General features: G+C 44.2%; 1 protein-coding gene across 1 annotated transcript; it reads right to left on the minus strand.

The window, feature by feature from the left end:
- Window positions 1-235: 235 nt before the first annotated feature.
- On the minus strand, window positions 236-22,890 carry CATSPER1 (cation channel sperm associated 1). Its single transcript, XM_077328802.1, has 12 exons — window positions 22,538-22,890; window positions 19,291-19,518; window positions 17,539-17,652; window positions 17,083-17,239; window positions 16,884-16,975; window positions 14,446-14,589; window positions 13,087-13,150; window positions 7,741-7,813; window positions 5,149-5,206; window positions 2,899-2,983; window positions 1,119-1,251; window positions 236-368 (listed from the first exon to the last, which is right to left on the minus strand). Exons 1-12 carry the CDS (start codon window positions 22,809-22,811, stop codon window positions 339-341), a joined length of 1,452 nt encoding a protein of 483 aa, XP_077184917.1. The 5' UTR covers window positions 22,812-22,890; the 3' UTR covers window positions 236-338.
- Between the last annotated feature and the right edge of the window lie 336 nt (window positions 22,891-23,226).

The raw sequence follows: 23,226 nt of genomic DNA on the forward strand, positions 1-23,226 counted from the left end.
TAACTGGAGGGATTGAACTGGGGACCTACTGCATGTCAAGCAGATGCCCTGCCACTTTCCCAAAGTCCACAGCTGCAGAACAGAGAGCAGATTCTAGGCATTCCTAGATGGGAGTTTTTGTCATCCCATTTCACGAAGGTTGACTTTTCTTTTTAGCCCTAGCACTATAGGGGTTTCACAAGGCACCCAACTATGATAGCCAGCTTCAACTGGCCAATGCTGTTAGAACGCAACATGAACAAAGTTATTTTAATAACTCAAACATAATTTGACAGTTAAAAATCTAAATCCTGTGACAGAAGGCAAATTCCAGCGACAGCTCCTCTGCAAGCTCTCTTCTATCTTTCATCTTGAATTCCTTCAATTGCCTGCAATGAGAAGGAACAAGGAGCCAGCGTTTATTATTAATTACAATTATTATATTATATGCCCACTGTTTTGTTGTGTGTGTGTGTTGTTTTGCCATCAAGTTGCAGTTGACAAAGCAACCCCAGAGAACCAGTTCACCAGGTAACCCCAGAGAGTCAGGATGGTGTTGTGCTTAAGAGCGGCGGCTTCTAATCTGGCGAGCCAAGTTTGATTCCCCACTCCTCCACATGCAGCCAGCTGGCTCATCACAGTCCTGGTAGTGCTGTTCTGACTGAGCAGTCCTGTCAGAGCTCTCTCAGCCTCACCTACTTCACAGGGTGTGTATTGCAGGGAAGGGGAGGCTATTGTAAGCCGCTTTCGGACTCCTTCAGGCAGTGAAAAGCAGGGTATAAAAAAACAACACTGCCTGTCTCTGTGAAGCGATCCTGGACTTTCTTGATGGCCTCCCATCCAAATACTGACCAAGGGCTGACTCAATTTCCGAGATTTGAAGGCTAGCCAGATCAAGGCATATGCCCACTTATTCACCTTCCACATTCCAGAAATGCCCACAGGATCAACAAGATAGGGAACTCTTGGTCAAGATGCAGTTTTTGGGCTGACCTCAAATAGCAGTTCTAGTGACCTTCCAAGAAAGGGTATTCCCTGGTCTCTCTGGATTCATCATGCGGCACACAGTATGAGAGATGAACGTTTGGTTCCATTGAGAACAGATGGAAAGACTGCAGAAAACTCCAGCAGTTACAAACCTTTGTATACTCTCCCACCTCGAAGAAAGTATCTACTATCTTGTCAGAGGCGGCAGACCGAGCCCGGAACTGCTGCTGATTTGTCTCTATAGCTGTTATCAGCTGAAAATACCTGTAGAGAAGCTGAAACTCTCTGGAAGGGAAAGAAAAGAGAGCTTGTGTGACTTTTTCTGCCACCATTAATCTCACATATGTGCATAATCTAGTATTTACTCCGCTCTGGTTCGGCCTCATTTGGAGTACTGTGTTCAGTTTTGGGCACCCCAGTTTGGCGGGAGTTTGGCGGTTTGTTTACGACGTCATGCGGAACGTTAAATTAATAGCGTTTACAAAAGGTAAGACTTTGGCTAAATTTAAGTTGTGTGGAATGGCCCCTAAATTTATCCAGTTCCTAGTCCAGAGTTTCATCAGTGAATTTGATTCTTTCTTATGAATGGGTGTATGAATGTATACACAGGATGTACATGCATTCATCGTAACCTGAACAGGGCTGGATTGAACACATGAAGCTTTCTTATACTGTATCAGAGCATGGGGCCATCAATGTTAATACTGTCTACTCAGACTGGCAATGTCTTGTATGCAAAACAGATGCTTTGTCACTGAGCCACAGCTACTCCCCTATTGTATATGCACTTGTGTATGCATTGCATGTGCATTGTATATGCAATTCCTTATAACTTACAAACAGGGCTAAGCATTCTGCCAAAACAACACTTTACATTTTGCAAGCGAATGTCACAGGGCAATTTATTCAAATGAGTAGCCTTGCTGATCTGAAGTAGCACAATAAAATCAGAGTCCAGTAGCACCTTTAAAACCAACAAAGATTTATTCAAGGCGTGAGCTTTCGAGTGCAAGCACTCTTCATCAGACTAAGAACTGACCATCATAACAGTAGGAACATATAAGCAAAAGTTAGTCCTGTTACAAGTAAATGCAAGTAAATAAAGAAATAAACAAACAAATCTTTCTTGGTCTTAAAGGTGCTACTGGACTCTGATTTTACAGGGCAATTTAGTTCAAAAGCACTGCAGGGTCCCTATTCAGATTGAGACTAGGGCACAGGGGAGGGGGAGGCCTGGTCCCCCAGACACACTGTTTTCCTGACTCAAAATGGCCCTGGGGCCTTAATTTGCCCCACTGGTGGGATGCACATGCAATGAATGCTTGCATGTGCAATCCCAAATAGGGCAAATAATGCCCCTCTCCCAGGGCCATTTCCAGTTGAGAATACAAGGTGGAAGGAGCAGGGTCCCCGCCTTCCACTGTGCCACAGACCCAATCTGAACCAGGCTCCTATGCTGCTTCTTGATGGAGAGTTGCTCCAGAGAATTTGCAGCTGTTGTGATCTTGTGTGAAATATAAAACGTCGTCTGGGCCCAGCTGGTTCTCTGGGTTACTCCCAAAAGGACGGTACAGGGGAAAGATTCCTGCCTTTGATTAGCAGTCCTACTTGGTGCTTTTAAATTTCAATTTTGGATGGATGCTTATCGTTGTTTTTAGCAGTGTGTTTGAAGTAATGTTTTATTTATGTTGTAAGCCGCCTTGAGTTCCCTAAAGGAGAATGGTGGCTAATGGATGGTTCCTAAGGGAACGGCAGTATAAAAGTTTAATAATAATAATAATAATAATAATAATAATAATAATAATAATAAATCAGGGGTAGTTAACCTGCAAAGCAAATGCTGGCAGGGGCTCATGGGAATTGTAGTCCATTGACATCTGGAGGACCACAGGTTGACTACCTCTGGTTTAAATAAATCGATAAGTTCCTCACCTCTCTGACAATTCGAGGGTGCCATATTTGTCGCTGACCAGCTGCCTGAAAAACTCCTCTTCATCTTCCTTCTTGTATTCCTTTCCTGCCAGAAAGAGCAAAGCAGAATCAGGCTAGCTGACATGCAGAGATTGGGGAGTTCTTGTCCACATGTTGCATTGCCTCCTGGTCAGTTTCATCTACTATTTCTGGGACTTTGCAAAGTAACCCAAATAAGAATGATAAAAATAGAGATCTCAGCTCTGGGGAGCTAACAAATCTCCTCTTGGTTGGGGACAGTTTATAGTCCTTCTCTTTTCAGCGAAATGAAGATAGCTCATATCCGGCTGGTACTCCAAGAACTCAGCTGGCTACCAGTTCAATTCTGGATTAAGCTGAAGGTTTTGATAATTACCGTTAAAGCCATACACAGTCTGGGCCCAGTGTATTTGAGAGACTGAGAGATCGAACCTGCTGAGGGAGTGTCAAAGTTATTGTTGAAGTGCTATTCTAGTTGTTATAGTTGGTGTGTTGTAAACTATTATATTGTTTTTGATATTGTTCTATGTAAATGTTCCAAAATGTTTTATGTAAACCACCCAGAGCCGTAGGGAAGGGCGGTATAAAAATCTAGATAGATAGACAGACAGACAGATCCTTTATGTATTTCATTTTGCCAGTCTCAGATCTAGGACTAAGAGCCAAAGGGGGTGGGGGGGGGTGGAAATCTGGAACCACAACCACAAAAACCGAACTGAAAACAGTCAGGACCTTAATAGGTTGAGTGTATAGCATCAATTAATGACAAAATTATATGGGCTTTATTGTGCACGACTTAAAAATCCTAAAAATTAAAAACATACATACACAGCCCATAGGCTAATGCAAGAACAGTGTTATATGCACTACATAAATCAACTACAGACCCATTTCGGCCTACGTAGGGCCTTCTTCAGAGGTCCAATTATATCACACATGCATTAAACATAAGATATGTTCAGCAGCCAATAAAAGAACCAAAATAAGAGCTATAAAACAACACAGTCAACCAATGGAAGATGCCTATTTATCAGTTGTTAGTTCTCTTCCAAAGGATGGCAAAAATTTCGGTGGTGTGTTCAATTGTTAGCACATGTATTGCAGTAAGTAAAGTAGTGAACAGAGTTCTTGTATCTGAACTTGTGCCAGGACCTGGATCCTTGGTCCTCAGCTGTGATTCGCTAGAATGTTTCAAGCAGTCAATCGGCAGAGTAGAAGCCAATCGTAAGTGTGCGTTAACAGCCAATAATGTATCTAGGGGGTGTGGTCTGAAGCAGTTGGATGTATATGTAAAGCTTATGTTTTCTCCCTGTTCCTGTTCAGTTTCCCTCCTTGTTAAGAAAAGTTCTCTCTTAGAGCTGAAGTGTCTGCGTCCTGACTAAACCCACAGATCTGGTACGCAGGTGACTGCCCGAGCTTTCTGTTGGCTCCTGTGGTTGGTGTAGGGTTTGGTGTAGGAGACACTAATGGGCCCAGCATGGAAGACATTCTAAGACACTGTCGAATCATCTATGTAGCTCTGCTCTGCCCTCCTGCCTCAGATCAATGGTAGAAGAGCACCAGTGTATAGACTGAAATATGTAGAGCAGCAGAGAAGGGAGCTGCAGCTCACTCAGTAGCTAAACATGTTGCCATCTGGCAACAAGTGGTACATTTCGAGCATACGGACAAAGGGAAAGGGAGGCTGATGCCGCTCAAGATGCTCTGGCACCTTGCTAAGTCTAGAACTCTAAAAATTCTGAACGCTGGCTCAGTAGTCTACAAAAAAAGGCCCAGGCCCCATCAGCAGGCTTTCTCAGTGGTGAGAGGTAATCTGTGTATGCTCAGAGCAGCCTTTCACTATTTTTTTACCATTGAGAAACACTGAAACATTCTCCAGGCTTCGAGAAACCCTGGAAGTGGTGCAACCAAGCAGGATATGGTCAGGAAGCATAGCTGTAGACATGCCCATCTGGGACCCCTCCCCTTTCTACCCCCTCCAGGGCTATCGTTGGCCATTTTAGGAGGAGGAGCGGGTCAAAATGACCGTATATTTAACAAAATTTAAAAATATATAAAAAATTAACTCCCACCCATTTGGGAATCCCTTCCAGGGCCATCAAGAAACCCTGGTTTAGAAAGCCTGGCTCAGAGAAACCTCTTGGCTATACTGTTCTGATATGCTTAGCACGAAGTCCTGGTGCAGACCTCAGGATCAATTGTACTTCTCCCCTTCCTAGAACCCCCATTCACCTTCTCCCTTGTCATGAGGAACTTCTTCTGTGCTGGTCTCCACCGTTTGAAAGAGCTTCTGTAAAATGGGAAGGGGAGAAAGAGCAACAAGGAATTCAGCTTCCAATGGAAAACAGGATGCATAAGAAGGAGCAGGATTACTGTGGCTAGATGGGCGGCAACCCAAGGAAGGGCCTTTTGAACTGGGGCAGCAAAACTTTGGTCCCCTGGAGATTTCAGTCTCTATTGTCTTTTACCAGCGAGTGAAAACTTTGGTGTTTTGTTTGGCAGACCCCCAATACTTATTAATGGTCTTTCTTTTGCTTTTGGTGTTGAATGTATTTGTGTGCTGATTTTTTTAAATTGAATTCTTCTATATATATTTTAAATGCTGTTTTATTATTGAAACTTTTTAATGCTTTGATGTTTACTGCTTTGGAGACTTGATTTGGGTGGGAAAGTGTCATACAAATGTTTTAAACAAAGTAAATTCCAAGCAGGAACTTGATAGTGTGTATATCTGCAATGACTCCTGTGCACTGCATAGTGATGCGGGGAGGGGGGAGGGGGTGGAGGGTGGTAGCTTTTGCTGTTTCAAAGCCACAACATCCAGACCTACTGGCTGAAGCAGCATCTGGCAAGTAAGTTTCAGGTGCATCCAGTACAGCCTCCCTGAAGCCAGATTGAGTTTCACGAGGGAGGGGACACAGTTGCCTTCCAAGAGGGTAAAACATAAGAAGAACCCTGCTAGATCAGGCCAGTAGTCCATCTAGTCTGACATCTTGTCTCACACAGTGGCTAACTAGTTACTATGGACAGCCAACAACCGGGCATAAAGGCCAAGGCCATCCTCTTATGTTGCCTCCTGGGATTCAGAGGATTAAAAGTAAAGGTAAAGGTATCCCCTGTGCAAGCACCGGGTCATGTCTGACCCTTGGGGTGACGCCCTCTAGCGTTTTCATGGCAGACTCAATAAGGGGTGGTTTGCCAGTGCCTTCCCCAGTCATGACCATTTACCCCCCAGCAAGCTGGGTACTCATTTTACCGACCTCGGAAGGATGGAAGGCTGAGTCAACCTTGAGCCGGCTGCTGGGATCGAACTCCCAGCCTCATGGGCAAAGTTTTCAGACTGCATATCTGCTGCCTTACCACTCTGCGCCACAAGAGGCTCTTTTCAGAGGATTAGTGCCTCTGAATTTGGAAGTTCGCCTCAGTCACCAAGGCTAGTAGCCATTTATCCTCCATGAATCTATGGCATGAGTGCTTTCCCCATGAATGTCCATCAGGTTTTCTTTGTCATTCTGCACTTATTTTCCTCCCTTCATCACTCAGTTCACTTTCTGGTCACTGCTTCCCCGGGTTTTCTGAGAGTGCTTTTGTGTTGACTTTTCCCTTATTTCACTTCTAAACTGAAGGTAATTAAAAAGCATACAGATTTCCTTGGATTCCCCCCCCCCCTGCTCTTTTGCTGCCACTGGAAGATCACCCCCACACCGAGGTCATTCCACCTACTCTGCACTTTCTGCCATCTTCCCTCCTTTCCCCCCTTGTTTTAAATATATTTTTTGACAAGCAGTATGAGTCTAGCAAGATGAGACTCGTTTTGGATTGCTGGATTAAATATTTTTTAATGACGGATAAAGTTTAAAAGGAATTGCATGAGGTTTAGTTCCCTGCTAGTATTGACTTGAAAGGGGAATAAGGAAGGAGGTAAACAGCAGTGTCTCCAGTGCAAGGGGATAGGTGGGACTGAACAAAGGAGAATCAATGCAGAATGGGGGGAAAACCTCCCGATACATGTGTGCAATGAAAGTGCGGTGAAATGCAGAACCTAAAAGAACCTAACAGGAATTCATGGTGGAAGTGAAGGCAAATACTAGTGCTTTGAAATCCTCTGGGAGTGAATACTACATTTTAATATTTCTCCATGAAAGAGGTATTTCTTTTTGTCCATCCTGAATTTACTGCCCATCAGTTTGATTGAATGCCCTCGGGTTCTAATATTGTGGAAGAGGCAGAACATTTTCTCTTTGTCAACTTTTTCTACCCAACACATTGTGGAAAGCATTTAATAACTTTTTTTACTATGCTTTGTAAAAGTGTCATTGGTTTTCCAGTCTGAATGGTCTTGTAAATTATGTAGTGAGGTATGAAGGGAGAGTTTGCTGCTTTAGAGTCCTGTAGCTCAGGGGTAGTCAACCTGTGGTCCCTCCAGATGCCCATGGACTACAATTCACATGAGCCCCTGCCAGCAAACGCTGGCAGGGGCTCATGGGAATTGTAGTCCATGAACATCTGGAGGACCACAGGTTGACTACCCCTGCTGTAGCTGACAAAGAACTGGAACTGTTGACCCAAAAAAGATGTCTACTGGGAAACAAAGAAACAATGATATGAGCTACAGGAAAAGGAATTAAGTATAGAAAGAATGTTGAAATTAGGTATTTGATTTGTATGTGCACAAAGGGAGATGGTGTTCATGGTGCTGAGGTATGGAATAACATGCTTTGTCCAAGGGCCCCAAAAGCTGGGAATCTTCTTCTGGGTCTGGTGCTGGCAACCCACACAGAGTTGATTTTCCTTCCCCCCACCCTCAGGTTGTATATGCCTGACCTTCTGTTTCTTGAGTTCCTGGCGCTTAAGCAGGGCCATCTGGAAATTATCCACGAGGACGGCAATCACCAGGCTTCAGAAGAGAGAGAGAGAGAGCAGAAGACGTGTCAACTGGAGGGATGAAGGAGAAAGTCAACCCCCTCTTTTCCCAGCAGAATGTGTCTCTGCCTCTCATTCAAAAATTCAATCCCTTTTGTGGCATCACCATGCTGACCCAGTCACACTATTGTTGTTGTTGTTGTTGTTGTTGTTATCCAATTTGTTACAGTATCTTAAAATCCCCATTAAAACCCCATTAAAAGACATAAAACATTACCGACATGGCAGAAAATCAGTAAAACCCAACTTCTAATTAGCAGGAAGTAGGAAGCCTCATAGAGACAAAACAGTAGAAGAAGAAGAAGAAGAAGAAGAAGAAGAAGAAGAAGAAGAAGAAGAAGAAGAAGAAGAAGAAGAAGAAGAAGAAGAAGAAGAGCTGGTTCTTATATGCCGCTTTTCCTTACCCAAAGGAGGCTCAAAGCGGCTTACAGTCGCCTTCCCATTCCATACATTTATTCCATACATTTGCTCAGCTCCCTTTCATTTACTGGGGCACAGGAGAACTTCTTGCTAAATCACACCCAACAGGTGAGGTCCTGCCCATCCCTCATTCTGCTGCTGTTTTTATCAGCAGCCAAAACCTACAGCCTGAGGAGACATTCACTGAGTCTCCTTAATTGGGATTGGAAGGATTTGTTTGGCTTTTCATCAGAAGCCCTGCCAGAAACTCATAGTGTGTAGAAAGACATGCATCAGGAGCTTTCCCCATGGGGCAAGTCCCCTGGTACGATGGAATCCGGTCCCCAAAGAAAAGTCTCAGCATTTGCTCTGTTGCTATCGGTTGACCACCTGGGGCCCAGTGAAGAATCACATCCAGTGGATGAAGCCAAGGAAGGAAAGAAGGAAGGAAAGAAGGAAGGAACGAACGAACGAACGAAAGAAATACTATATCTGCTGACTATGCTATGTAGTCCTGTCCAATCAGCCTGATCTGATTTTATTTTGCAATACCTGGATGGAGGGGGGAAATGCAAAGGAGGAAGGCATGGGTGCATCATAGAGAGGCAGGTGATGTTTTGGTGTTCTGTTTGACAGTGAAATTGGCCTCCCTAGTCCGGGAGATTAGCGAGTCCCATTTAACTACATTGATTTTGTTTAATACATTTTTTTATTTTAACAAACAAGAGGGATTTTAACAAATAAAAGGGATACAAAAGGAAAAGAGGGATTATCTAACAAATTATAGCTCACTCTCAGTTTGGCCTTTCTGATGATTGTCTTTCCTTCTTTTATCTAATTCATAACTTTTTGTAATGGTACCATTAAAACTTTTTCAAAATGTTTGTAATTCATTGCTGTCAGCTCATTTAGGTCTGGTGCATTGTCCTTTTTTATATATTTTACTGCCTAGAACATTTCTTGAATTGTTATTGTTTGATTTAATTTTTTTCTGTGTTCTGGCATAAGCTTTGTAATTGGGGTGTCTTTTAAATATCCTCTTATTCCAGTTTCTGAAAGAGATTTCTTTTTGTACAATCCTGATAGAGTATTGAAAATTGTTCTTGTGTATCTTTTTTGCACATATAATTTGATCTCCTTTCTTTATACATGTTATTATTTTTTCATTTTCCTTCCTGACAATACACCAAATATCTGCCAAACTTGTCTGCATGTTTAAATTGCCCTTGTTTAATTTTTTTTAACATTCTTCCATTTCTAACATATCTAATTGCTTGTTTAATTGTCTGATTTCTACTAATATATCTTTGTTGGAATTTTTTTTTGTAGTCTTGCTCCAATCTCTGTATATTTTCTATTGTCTTGGTTTGTTCTGTTTTTTTCTCTTGTCTTCCAGGCAGCAGCTGCTAACAAGAGTCCTCTAATTAAGCTTTACTTACTTCCCAAATTGTAGCTGAGGACATTCCTTCTGCATTATTTAGTTTTTTAATCCTCCTTATCTTTTTTACACTTATTTATTACATTGTCTTGTAATAAAAGAACATGTAATAAATGAGTCTCCCTCTTCCTCTTGATTTTCTGTTCCACTGCCAGACTATCTTTATAGGGTTATGATCTGTGAATATTTGCTATTGAATCTCTGCTTTATCTAGATTTTTGATTTACATCACATGTCTATTCTTGGATAGGTTTGATGTCAGGAAAAAGTGAAATCTCTGTCTCTTGGATGTTTGATTCTCTTGTTGTTGTTAGGTGCGAAGTCGTGTCCGACCCATCGCGACCCCATGGACAATGATCCTCCAGGCCTTCCTGTCCTCTACCATTCCTCGGAGTCCATTTAAGTTTGCACCGACTGCTTCAGTGTCTCCATCCAGCCACCTCATTCTCTGTCGTCCCCTTCTTCTTTTGCCCTCAATCGCTCCCAGCATTAGGCTCTTCTCCAGGAAGTTCTTCCTTCTCATGAGGTGGCCAAAGTATTTGAGTTTCATCTTCAGGATCTGGCCTTCTAAGGAGCAGTCCGGGCTGATCTCCTCTAGGACTGATTCTCTAGGCATTAATTATTATCATTACCATTGCCGTTACTCTATTCTATTCAATATGAAAAATTGAAGTTGATGTACAATTACTTTACATTCCATGTGAACCACCCTGAGCCTCAGGGGGGGCGGTATACAAATGTAATTAAAATATAAATAAATAAATAAAATTTCAGCATTTTCAAATACTGAAATACATTTTTCGATAGTTTCCCACATTTAGGATTTCTAGATACATCCTTCCTAAGATCTAAAATTCCATTCAGGTCTCCAAAAACCATTATATCTTCATCTTGAAATCTAGCATAGCCTTAGGAAAAAAGCCTTCAAGAATTTAACTGTAGTTTTATATGGCACATATATTGTTGTTAGTATGCGCACCTTGTTTTTCAGGAGCCTCATTTTTAAATTAAATATCTTCCCTCAGGATCTCTTAATTATTCTATTATTTCTTGTTATGGGCAGTTCATATAAATAGCTACTCTACAGTTTTTACTTACAGCTGAAGCACGAATATACCTAATATTTTATTATTTAAAATATGTATGTTTCTTCTTTATGTGAGTTTCCTGTAGGTATAAAATTTCTGCATTTTGCTTTTTAAGTTGGTTAAAAAAATTATAGGTTTCTTAGGAAATTTCAGTCCATTCATATTTACTGATACTATTTTAAATTTATCCACTTTGTCCCCATGTTGATGATGTAGCTGTTTCTTCTCCTGAGTTCTTAGATAAACTTTGCTGTCGGCTGTTTAAAATTTTTCCTTCATTTCCACTGTGTGGATCCTCTGCTTGCAGGAGAGGGCAGGGAAGATCTACGGCCCTTCATCTGCACACTCCTTGAGGTGCCAGGTCTACTGGGATGTGGGCCCATTGACTTCGGTGATTGGGGTACTGGGAGGGCAGTTAGAGTGTAACATATGTTTTTATTGTAATTTCTACTGTTGTACACCACCACTGGCCAGCTAGCCGAGAGCAGTGGTAAACAAAACAAACAAACGCATACATACATACATACAGTATTTGCTGGCGTATAAGACTACTTTTCCCCCCTGAAAAACATGCCTCCCAGTGGGGGGGGGTCGTCTTATACGCCGGGTGCACTTCAGTTGGGATAGACATAGTTGCCCATAGTGGCCCATAGTATTGTATTTTGAGTGGAAATGTTGAGGGGTCGTCTTATACGCCGGCAAATACGGTACATACATCATTGTAAGTCGCCTCAAGGTGATAGTCAAGAGAGGCGGGGTATAAACAAACAAACAAACAAACAAACAAAACACAGGTTATTAGATCTGCATTGGATTTCAAAGATTAACATTCTTTGTTTTGCTTTCTCAATCTGGGAATCTTTCTAGATATATATATATAATGCATTTTTGCTTAGAATTTCTTGTATTTGGTTTTGTAGTTTTCCATTAATCTCTGACAATCCAGCCAATAGTTCTTGACAGCATGCTTCTTGAATATTTTTCTGTGCTCTTCCCTCAGATTCTTGAATGTTCCTCAGGATAACCTGAATGTTATTCTGAGTTCTGTCCTCAAATAGTTGCACTTGATATACCAATATTCGCCATAGGTTTTCCACCTTTTTTTTGTTTTTTCATCATCACTTTCTTCTACTTTACTTTTATCTTTTTGACATGTTCCAGTTGCCATTATTTTTTTTGCCCTTGTTTCTAAAAATATTATACACATTTTCCATATACCTTTTTCTATGTAGATATCAGAGTTTACAGCTATCATATTTTATATTGTTTAAATGATCAAAGTATAGAGAATATCTGTTATAATGGAGAAATATGTTATTTTAAATCTGTATGAATAACAGTAAAAGAAATGGAAAATATGGCTTATTTCCTAATCATCATTTCAGAATCACAAAACATTTTATGTCTTCTATTAAAATGAAAATGTAGTAAGAAAGGGAAGGGGAGAGAAATAAAAAGGAAAAAAGTAATGGGGAAGACAGAATGGGAGGGGACAGAAGAAGAAGAGTTGGTTCTTATATGCCGCTTTTCCCTACCCGAAGGAGGCTCAAAGGGGCTTACAGTCGCCTTCCCTTTCCTCTCCCCACAACAGACACCCTGTGAGGTGGGTGAGGCTGAGAGAGCCCTGATATCACAGCTCGGTCAGAACAGTTTTATCAGTGCTGTGGGGAGCCCAAGGTCATCCAGCTGGCTGCATGTGGGGGAGTGCAGAATCGAACCCAGCTCACCAGATTAGAAGTACGCACTCCTAACCCCTACACCAAACTACACCAAAGGGAGGGGAGAGAGAGAGAAAAGAACCAGAAACAAAAATGGGGGAAAAGATTTTATATTAAGTATTATTGAAAGTTATATTTAAAAAGAAATAATGGAAAATATATCAATTTCTTTGATTTGTTGGTTCCACAGTCTATAATCTTATATTTCACCCAGAGAAGGCCAAGAAATAAAAAAGTAAAAGAAGGGGGGGGCTTGATTTTGAATGTTTAAAGCACTGTAGATATTATCTCAGCAGTAAAATTCCACAGGCTCCTGGACCTTTTGAGATTTTACTGAGTAGGTTCTGCACATACAGCCTCAAGCTTTCCCTCTCTGCAGCCACAGGGATTAGAAACTTTCTTTTTGTTCATGATACCTAAGAATCTCAAAAGGTTGGTTTGTACAGTGTAGCATCCTTAGGTCTCAGACTTGACTGAGAATAATGCCCAGGGAGGAGCATGTTCACTCTTTCACCAAAGTGGCTTAAGTCTGCTTTGGCAGAGGATTCTTCACCCTCCCTTTCTGGAGTCCTCCAACAAGAAAGGTTGCTCAGTTCAGACTTACTTGAGGAATAAGAAGTATTCCACAAGAATGTAGAAAATCAGGAAGATGATGATGTACCAGGCACCTAGAAGGGAGAAAGGGAAGGAAATGAGTGGACAGCTCCAGAGCATCCTAGCATCCAACCACAATTGTGTTGCCCATCTAGCCATGGTTCTCCCACACGTCTCTTTTCAATTTCAACAAGAATGTTGGCTGGAGCAGGTCACTGCAGTTATGTTATCTGAACTGGCTTCCAGTTTGCTTCCAGTTCAAAGTGCTAAAGGTTTGGGACTTTTCAGTTTAGGAAATAGACAACAAAGTGGAGACATGATAGAGGCTGATAAAATTATGCACAGGATGGAAAGAGTTGTCAAAGAGAAATTTTTCTTTGTCTACTAAAATAGTACAACTGGGGAGCATCCAGTGAAGCTGATGGTCAGTAAATTCAAGACAGACAAAAGGAAATACACAGCGAGTGATTAAAATGTAGAATTTGCTGCCAGAAGATGTAGTGATCGCCATAGGCATAGACAAGAGGATTAGTCAGGGAGGTTCATCAGTGGCTTCTAGCCATAGTGTTAGAGGGAGCCAGCATTTGGATCCTCGTTGCAGGAGGCAACATCAACAGAAGGCCTTGGCCTCCATGCCTTGTTGTTCCTCCAAAAGAAATTCTTGGTCATTGTGTGAGACAGGATGCTGGACTAGGCAGACCACTGGTTCTTCCTATGGGACACAAATACCTTAAGGACTACCTGCTACCACATGATAAATATGATAATATTCACAGGCCCTGTTTCAGGTGCTGACGGCATCCAAAGCCAGACATGTGGCAGCCCCAGGAAGGGCTTAGTTATAGCACGAAACCTGTGGCATTCCAGCCTCATGAAGATTAATCTGTACTTTATTATTGTCTTCTGTTTCATCTGGCCTTCCCTTATTAACCCTCCTTCTTGTTTGTCTTAGCTGCCGGTTATCATATATGTACCATCTTTAATGCTGGCTTGTATTGTAATTTTAACTATTTCGTATCCCCGTTGGGCAAAAAAGGCAGGATAAGGTAAAGGTAAAGGTAAAGGTATCCCCTGTGCAAGCACCGAGTCATGTCTGACCCTTGGGGTGACGCCCTCTAGCGTTTTCATGGCAGACTCAATACGGGGTGGTTTGCCAGTGCCTTCCCCAGTCATGACCATTTACCCCCCAGCAAGCTGGGTACTCATTTTACCGACCTCGGAAGGATGGAAGGCTGAGTCAACCTTGAGCCGGCTGCTGGGATTGAACTCCCAGCCTCATGGGCAAAGTTTTCAGGCGGCTGCCTTATCACTCTGCGCCACAAGAGGCTCTAAAAAGGCAGGATACAAAGCTTTAAATAAATAAACTAGCCTTTATGATAGCACGTCAGGTAGATGAGTGACCAGTCGTCCAAGGTGAAGAACTGGAAGAGGGTGAAGATGGTGTTGAAGAGGTCCCCAAAATGCTTTGGGTCAGCTTCCTCAAATAGTTCGCGCAGCATCACAGAAGACATGACTGGGAAGCAGGGAGGGAAGTAAAGCTAAGGAGCTAATTTCAAGGAAGAAGAAGAAGAAGAAGAAGAAGAGTTGGTTCATATATGCCGCTTTCCCCTACCCGAAGGAGGCTCAAAGCGGCTTACAGTCGCCTTCCCATTCCTCTCCCCACAACAGACACCCTGTGAGGTGGGTGAGGCTGAGAGAGCCCTGATATCACTGCTTGGTCAGAACAATTTTATCAGTGCCGTGGCGAGCCCAAGGTCACCCAGCTGGTTGCATGTGGGGGAGCGCAGAATCGAATCTGGCATGCCAGATTAGAAGTCCGCACTCCTAACCACTACACCAAACTGGCTCTCTACACCAAACTGGAAAGGGGCAGTGCCTTTCTTTCTGCATAGGGTGTGTAGTCAGATCCGTTGCCTCAGGACGGTTTAACAGGAAATGGTGTGCTACTGTGTGCATTGAGGTCAGGTGGTTCCCCCCCCCCCAATACACATTTCACTTCTGCATGGAAAAAACCTGTCTCAAAAATACTGCCAATTCTCATGAGAACTGTTATCTGTCTCCAACCTTTGAGGGTGGGGTTGCCAACCTCCAGGTAGTGGCAGTATACTCCATTTAAGTTCCCCTCCTCAAACCTCACCCTCACCACACTATACCCTCAGAATCTTCATGTATTTTTCAGCCTGAAGCTGGCAACCCTTTTTGAGGGGTGCGACTTGGAACAGTTAGTGCTTGTGAAATTCCCAGGAAGGCTGCCTGCCTGGTCAGCACAGGACACCCTGTGTGCTCTGGACCTCCCCTTGGTGACAACACAGGAAAAAGACTTGCAATAGACAAGCTGTATCTGAAAAGCGGGATGTGTGTGTGTGTGTGGGGGGAATGCCGCCTTCTCCCTAGATCAAGATAGGGGACTGCCAATTATGGGAAGAAATTGCCCCCTTCATACAGCTTGACCCTTCCCCACCTCTCACGTCCTCCAGTTCTAACATCCAGCTGGCTACGAGTTACTTATTGCTTCTGCTGATGCAACAGTGATCATTAAGGTTTTACTATCTTGATTTTAGAGAGGGGCTGTATATAAATCTCCAAATAAATAAATAAAATAAAAGAGGAGGATGTAGATGGGACTAGAACATGGGAGAATAGTTCCAGCAGTGTTTCCCCACTTAGGAGGATTGCTGTGGCTTGGTGGTAGAACCCCTGCCTTGCATGCCAAAGAACCCAAGTTCAGTCCCTGGCTCCAGTAAAAAAGGATTAGGTAGCAGGTGAAGTAGAAGACATTTGCCTGAAACCATGGGGAACCTGATACACACAGTCATAATGTTGCATCGATATAATAATATTCAATTGTGGCTTAAAAACAACAGCAACTATCGGTGGTGAGAGGAAATGACTACCCAGGGACAAGGTCATAGAAAATGGCTATGTGGGCAGGAAAATCTAAACTTTCTCACTCACATGTGGCAGCCATCATTAGGGGGCAGGGAGGGAGGAATTTTGTCCATATCCAAGAAGATCATTTAAGTGATGTGATGTCACTTCCTGGTATTAGAAGAAGAGTTGGTTCTATATGCCGCTTTTCTCTACCTGAAGGAGTCTCAAAGCGGCTTACAGTTGCCTTCCGTTTCCTCTCCCCACAACAGACACCCTGTGAGGGAGGTGAGGCTGAGAGAGCCTTGATATTACTGCTTGGTCAGAACAGCTTTATCAGTGCTGTGGCCAGCCCAAGGACACCCAGCTGGTTGCATGTGGGGGAGCGCAAAATCAAACCCAGCTCACCAGATTAGAAGTCTGCACTCCTAGCCATTACACCAAACTGGCTCTTAGCTGGACGCCACTGTTTTGACATCAACCTTCCAGCAATTTTTTTGGTTTTCTGCCACCGCCATCATGCTAACTGGCTTTGGACAACAAAGAGGAAAGCTGACTTAGCAGTCCCTGAACAGACTGGAGGAAAGCCGGGGAAATCCCAGAAAGTGCATGGATTGTACTGGGCCACGATGGTGTGCGGAAGCAGGAGAGCCGTCCCATTCCCCAGCTGCATTAAGCCCATGGCAAATAATCCTTGTGGAAATGGCCACTGTGTGTCAGAGCAGACCACACTGACCTTTGTGGACTGTCTGGCTCAGTATGAGGCAATTTCATGTGTTCATGCATCAGGCTCATGGGTGGGCTTTGTGAGATTCTGAGAGATACAGTCTATAGAAGGGATTCTCGGGGGATTCTCAGAGTCAGTATCACAAGTCACCTGGGGCAGGAAATTCAATGGAATAGCCCTGCTTCCCCCCTGACTCTTCCCTGGAAGGATACAAAGGAAAGTGAACATGAGAAGGATGATGGCCCCGATGGACCGGCAGGAGAGCATGAAGGTGCTTGTCACTTCTTGAAAGTTCTCCAGATATCTATACGGGGAAAAGTAGGCACAGAGTTAAGCAGGGCTCCACGGCCAAACCCATCTCCCAGTTCTTTTTCCAGAGCCTCTGCTGCAGTTCCAAATTCAGGTGCTGACCGGAGGGTGAGGAGGAATCGGATAGCCCGGATGGCCCGGACCCCCTTGAAGATTTTGAGGACTCGGAAGAGTGTGACCTTGTTGCCCCGGTTGCCTTGCCCGTAGAATATCAGTGGCAGCATGAAATCCAGGACCGTCATGATCATGATGAAGAAATCTGGTGGTGGGGCGGGGGAGAAGAATGAAACAAAGATAAAGGCAAACTGGCTAGACAAGTTGTGGTGGTCTTCCTTCTGGAACGGTTGGAGATGAGAAACCCCCAAGCCTAAGACACACCCCTGGAGTAGGTGACTACAGATGGCCGACCTTTTACCCAGTTATCCCCTCCCTCCTTAAACATGTACATGCTCTAGTCCTGGGAATGTGTCTGTCATTGAGTAATCTGTGAATTACCGTATATAGCTTGAATCTAGGAGGCCTTGAATCTGCGGTTGTCCACATCGGCTGGATACTCACCAATGTCATTCCATGGATCATAGAAGTATTCCACATCAAGCGCAATGATCTTGAGGATCGCCTCCACCACATAGACAGAAAGGAACAAAGCATCCAAGGCAGAAAAGAACCATTCTAGAGGGAGTAAGAGACGGAAAACAACCTCAATCGCAAGGCCATTTTCCTCCACAAAGACATCTGTCTGGAAACAAATACTAGTAGCGTCAAGAAGGTTGTCAGACTATTGGTTTCTGTTTGCTGCTGTAACATTATGTAATGTCTTTTGGGGAAGGGGCAGAAGAAAAACTTGTGTGAACAATGGATTGGTTCCAGTGGAGACATAGGGTCAAGCTAGATGTCACTGTGTCCACAGATTGGACTTGTGGATGTTGTTGCCATTTTAAAACTGAATTTGCTAGGTCCTGCAGCACAGAGGAACTAGGCAATCTTGTCCTCCCTTCCCCTTTGAAGAACCTGTAGCTGTATTAGTACTTTAAAAGGGGAAGAGGGGAGGTGACAAAATAGCTTAACCCTATCACACTATAAGCTGCTGAAAAAGAATAAGATAGTTTTTATTGAAAAGAGAAACAACTATGAAAAGAAAAGAGAGGAGAGAGAGATTCCTGTATAACTGTTTGGTTGTCTTCATTCTGTTTGTTCTGGAGGCAAGCAGAGAGGAAGTGTGCCCAAAGGAGCATGAAGTCTCCAACTGACCAGGATGCTGGAGATTATTTGAAAAAATATTAGGAAGTTTGTGTTCTAATTATGCTAAATACACATCTCTTCCAACACCCCCTGTAAGATATTCTTCATATGCTTTTAAATCATGCACACTACAGATCTTGCATTTTCCAGCATATGAAGAAGAAGAGTTGGTTATTCCCTGTCGCTTTACCCGAAGGAATCTCAAAGTGGCTTTCATTCACCTTCCCTTTCCTCTCCCCACAACAGACACCCTGTGAGGTGGGTGAGGCTGAGAGAGCCCTGATATCACTGCTCGGTCAGAACAACTTTATCAGTGCTGTAGCAAGCCCAAGGTCACCCAGCTGTCTGCATGTGGGGGAGGAGCAGGGAATCAGACCTGGCTCACCAGATTAGAAGTCTGCAGTCCTAACCACTACACCAAGATGGCCTTGACACTTTTGTACTGATTGAATTCACCTCTAAAATAGTGGTTGCATTGGCCCTTGGTCTTTCCTTCTTGCCGGCTAGCTTTTGGGGGAGGGGGGCTGAGTGGCATTGCAGAGCAGTGGCCAAATTGGCAGGTGCTGATGGGCTGAGCCTGTGTGTGCCACTCAGAGGGATGTCGTGGGGCACTGCTGCATTGTAGGGGGAGGCTGTTGGAATTGCTATGGACTCAGCACGTGTGCTATGCCGTCTATGTATGGGGTGGTTGTTCCCTCCTGTGGAATATCTATAGGGAACAGATCAACAGGCCAACTGTCCCTGCCATGGGGGCTTTGCACACCTCACCATTTCCTGCTTGGCCCAGGAGTGACAGTCGGAGAGGCGAATCAGGAGCCGCTTTGCGGCTCCTGATTCGCCCCTCTGAGTTTTTATCCCGGACAGCGCCCGTCCTAATTCCTCCCAACTTGCCCTTAGCCTTTTATTTATTACTGCAGAGCGGTTTACATATTACCGCGGAGCGGTTTACAGATGAGGCGGCATACTTGAAAACCAGCAAGATACTTTCTTGTGAATATCTTGCGTCATGGTCCCAGAGAGGAGAAAATGGTAGAGTCATTATGCTTGAGTTTTAGGAATTTGCCTTACCTCCCCGGATTTCTACCACAGCGAAAGTTTGAGCAACCAGCAAAATCGTGTTGATCCCGACAACAGTAAAGATGAACAGGTCAAACAGGAAAGACTGGGTCAAGTCTTGGATGATCTTGCGCAGGAAGATGAGATGCGGCTTGACCTTGGCCCATATGTAACCGAACGACTCCTTCAGAGAACGTTGGTGGCGTTTCCGCTTGCGGCCACGGCGCTTGTGTGGCTTCCCTAAACACACATGATTATTCTCTTAGGTGCAGTTCATTCCTGCCCAGGAGTCAGGACAACCCCCCCACCACCAGATGTGCTGCTGTGCCTTTGACCAGGGGTAGTCAACCTGTGGTCCTTCTGATGTTCATGGACTAAAATTCCCATGAGCCCCTGCCAGCGTTTTCATGCAGGGGCTCATGGTTATTGTAGTCCATGAACATCTGGAGGACCACAGGTTGACTACCCCTGCCTTTGACAGTATCTTCGTGACATATAAAAGTCAAAAAGTGAGGCTTTTCTGATTCAGCGATAAGCATTCTCACCTGCCAATGTCTACAAATCAAACCACTAGACAAAGCAGAAGTGTTGAGGATGCTTGAAATTTGGCAAGCCTAAGCCTGGCCTGTGAAAGTTGGACCATAAGGAAGGCCGAGCGTCAAAGAATTGAGGCTTTTGAACTCTGGTGCTGGGGAAGACTCTTGCGAGTCCCTTGGACTGCAAGGCGAACAAACCGGTCAGTCCTAGAGGAGATCAGCCCTGACTGCTCCTTAGAAGGCCAGATCCTGAAGATGAAACTCAAATACTTTGGCCACCTCATGAGAAGGAAGGACTCCCTGGAGAAGAGCCTAATGCTGGGAGCGATTGAGGGCAAAAGAAGAAGGGGACGACAGAGAATGAGGTGGCTGGATGGAGTCACTGAAGCAGTCGGTGCGAGCTTAAATGGACTCCGGGGAATGGTAGAGGACAGGAAGGCCTGGAGGATCATTGTCCATGGGGTCGCGATGGGTCGGACACGTCTTTGCACCTAACAACAACAACAAATCCTGGCCAAATACCTGGTTTCAAACACCCTAAACCCAATGAAACAGGCTTTTGTGCTGACGCCAAGCATGCAAGAATCTGCCTGCCGGGAAAATGGCATTATACGTAAGTGACGTAGCATGACAATAGTATTTTTTGCTTGCAAAGAAAGAAGCATGGAACAAGTAAGATGGCCAGTTTTTCCCTCTAGCTGATCTTTTGCTATCAGTTTGATCTGTAGTATTATTTTACTTATATACCTATCGACCATATGGCTTGTGTGTAATATAGCCAGGAAAACCTAAGATTGCCTGGCTGCCAGGTAAGAGATGTTCGGAGGTGGTTAGCCATTGCCTGCCCCTGCGTCATGATCCTGGTATTCCTTGGAGGTCACCCTTCCAAGTACTATCCGAGGCCGACCCGGCTTAGCTTCCAAGATCTGACGGGATCGGGCTTGCCTGGGCTATCTCATGGAGGAAATGGCAGGTTGATGCTGGTTCCCCCCATTTTTTTGGGGGGGGGGAGGTTGCCCACCATAGCAGGCAACCTGGCCATGAATATGGCAGCCACCAGGTGGCACCTGGGGATCCAATGGAATTATATCTTGTCTCCAATTACAGAGACCACCTGCAGAACATGCATGCCTTCAAGGTTGGACTTACTCCTAGAATTAGAACCTCGCTCCTAAGGAAAGAACTGCTGAGCAAGGGAAGAGAGATATGGTATTAACACCAGAGAACAGCCATCTTTTAATGTATTGAGGATTTTGTGGGTTGGGTAGTTTTATTCTTCTTTGATTTTATTCTTTTATTGTAAACCGCTGCGAGTCTTTGAGAGCAACGGTAAAGGTAAAGGTATCCCCTGTGCAAGCACTGAGTCATGTCTGACCCTTGGGGTGATGCCCTCCAGCGTTTTCATGGCAGACTCAATACGGGGTTTGCCAGTGCCTTCCCCAGTCATTACCGTTTACCCCCCAGCAAGCTGGGTACTCATTTTACCGACCTCGGAAGGATGGAAGGCTGAGTCAGCCTTGAGCCGGCTGCTGGGATCGAACTCCCAACCTCATGGGCTGACAGCTTCAGACAGCATTTCTGTTGCCTTACCACTCTGCGCCACAAGAGGCTCATGAGAGCAACGGTATATAAGTCAAAATATGTAAGGGTGTCAGTTAGGGCTGCCAAGCTAGAAAACTCCTGTAGGTTTATATTTGTTTGTTTGTTTGTTTATATTTTGACTTATATACCGAGAGCAATGATATATAAGTCAAAATATAAACAAACAAACAAATATAAACCTACAGGAGTTTTCTAGCTTGGCAGCCCTAACTGACACCCTTACATCTTACAAAGTTTTTGTTTGTGATCATAGTAATATTGTACAGTTCATTAGATGACTTATACTATTTGCTTGCATTGTTCTTTATATTTTGGAATCCACTTTTATTTATGTATTATTCGATTTCTACCCCACCACTTCTCAAGCCAGTTTGGTGTAGTGGTTAGGAGTGCGGACTTCTAATCTGGCATACCAGGTTTGATTCTGCACTCCCCCACATGCAACCAGCTGGGTGACCTTGGGCTCGCCACAGCACTGATAAAACTGTTCTGACCGGACTCTCTCAGCCTCACCCACCCCACAGGGTGTCTGTTGTGGGGAGAAGAATGGGAAGGCGATTGTAAGCTGCTTTGAGCCTCCTTCGGGTAGGGAAAAACGGCATATAAGAGCCAACTCTTCTTCTTCTTCTTGAAGAACTTGTGGTGGCCAGAAGCCACAGATAGAATAAACAAACAAATAAAACAAATAAATAAATTACAACATAGATCATCTCACGTTGCATTCCCGTGCTCATTTGGGACTCCCAAGTAAACACAGTCCAAATTGGGTGCATGTCGGCTTGGGAGGAAACAGATCTAAAAATTTTCCACTGCTCTGGAAAAGGGCAGTGATGTAGAAACCTAGGAGATGGGAAGCTCTTTGCCTTGCAAGGATGGCAGCCTCTAGGTGCGACCTGGAGATCCCTCAGAATTATATCTTGTCCAGATAACAGAGATCAGTTCCCCTGGAGAAAACGGCCACTTAGAAGGTGACTGTATGGCATTATACCCCATTGAAGTTCCTCTCATCCCCAAACCATACCTTTTGCAGGCTTTAACCCCCCCCCCCAAAGTCTCCAGATTTTTTCCAACCCAGAACTGGCAGTCCTATTGCCTCACCCCAAAGGATTCAAAAGTCCCACCTTCGTGTTTGATTTTGTGCAAGTTGGAACGATGTGCAGAATGCTTGCTCCATCTCTTTGATGGAAATGTTCTGCTGTACCTCCTCCTGGTTGGGGTAGACAACCCTGAGGTGATGGACATCACAGTCGATGTGGCCTGGGCAGGCATGCCGAAAGCTGATGTATGGCTCATGACCCCACTAGCTGCGGCCTGAGTCTGTGGCTCTTCTTTAGCCAAAGGTTTTTCCATTGCAGTGGATGTAGAAGGTATCACGGGTACTGTTAGGTAATCCATGGCTTTGTCTCTCACTGTGGTCCTCCAGACATATACTTGACCCCCAGCCAAAGCCTTTTTGCCCAACAGAGCTGTTGGAGTCCTGGAACGCAGAAGACACTAGCCTTCCAAATCAGAATCTCCTATGTCTTTGTGATGCCACTATCTGTGCCCAGTTGAGGTAGGATGGCAGGAAATAGGAAAGCATTATTTCCCCAATGCTGCTACAGCTGCCAATACAGTACAGAGGCAAGAGGGCATCTGGGGACAAAGAACCAGAGCTGTTGGGGGGGGGAGGAGAGAAACCTGCCCACTGAAAGTCAAAGCCGTGGCACGCCGAAAACCAAGATGGCGGCCACGAATGGGACCAGGGGCCATTCTGCACACATAGGAAACACATGTGGAACAGGAAAATCTACTTCTAAAGTGCATTGAA

This window comes from Paroedura picta, chromosome 1 (genome assembly GCF_049243985.1).
Source record: "Paroedura picta isolate Pp20150507F chromosome 1, Ppicta_v3.0, whole genome shotgun sequence".
Classification (NCBI taxonomy): domain Eukaryota; kingdom Metazoa; phylum Chordata; class Lepidosauria; order Squamata; family Gekkonidae; genus Paroedura; species Paroedura picta.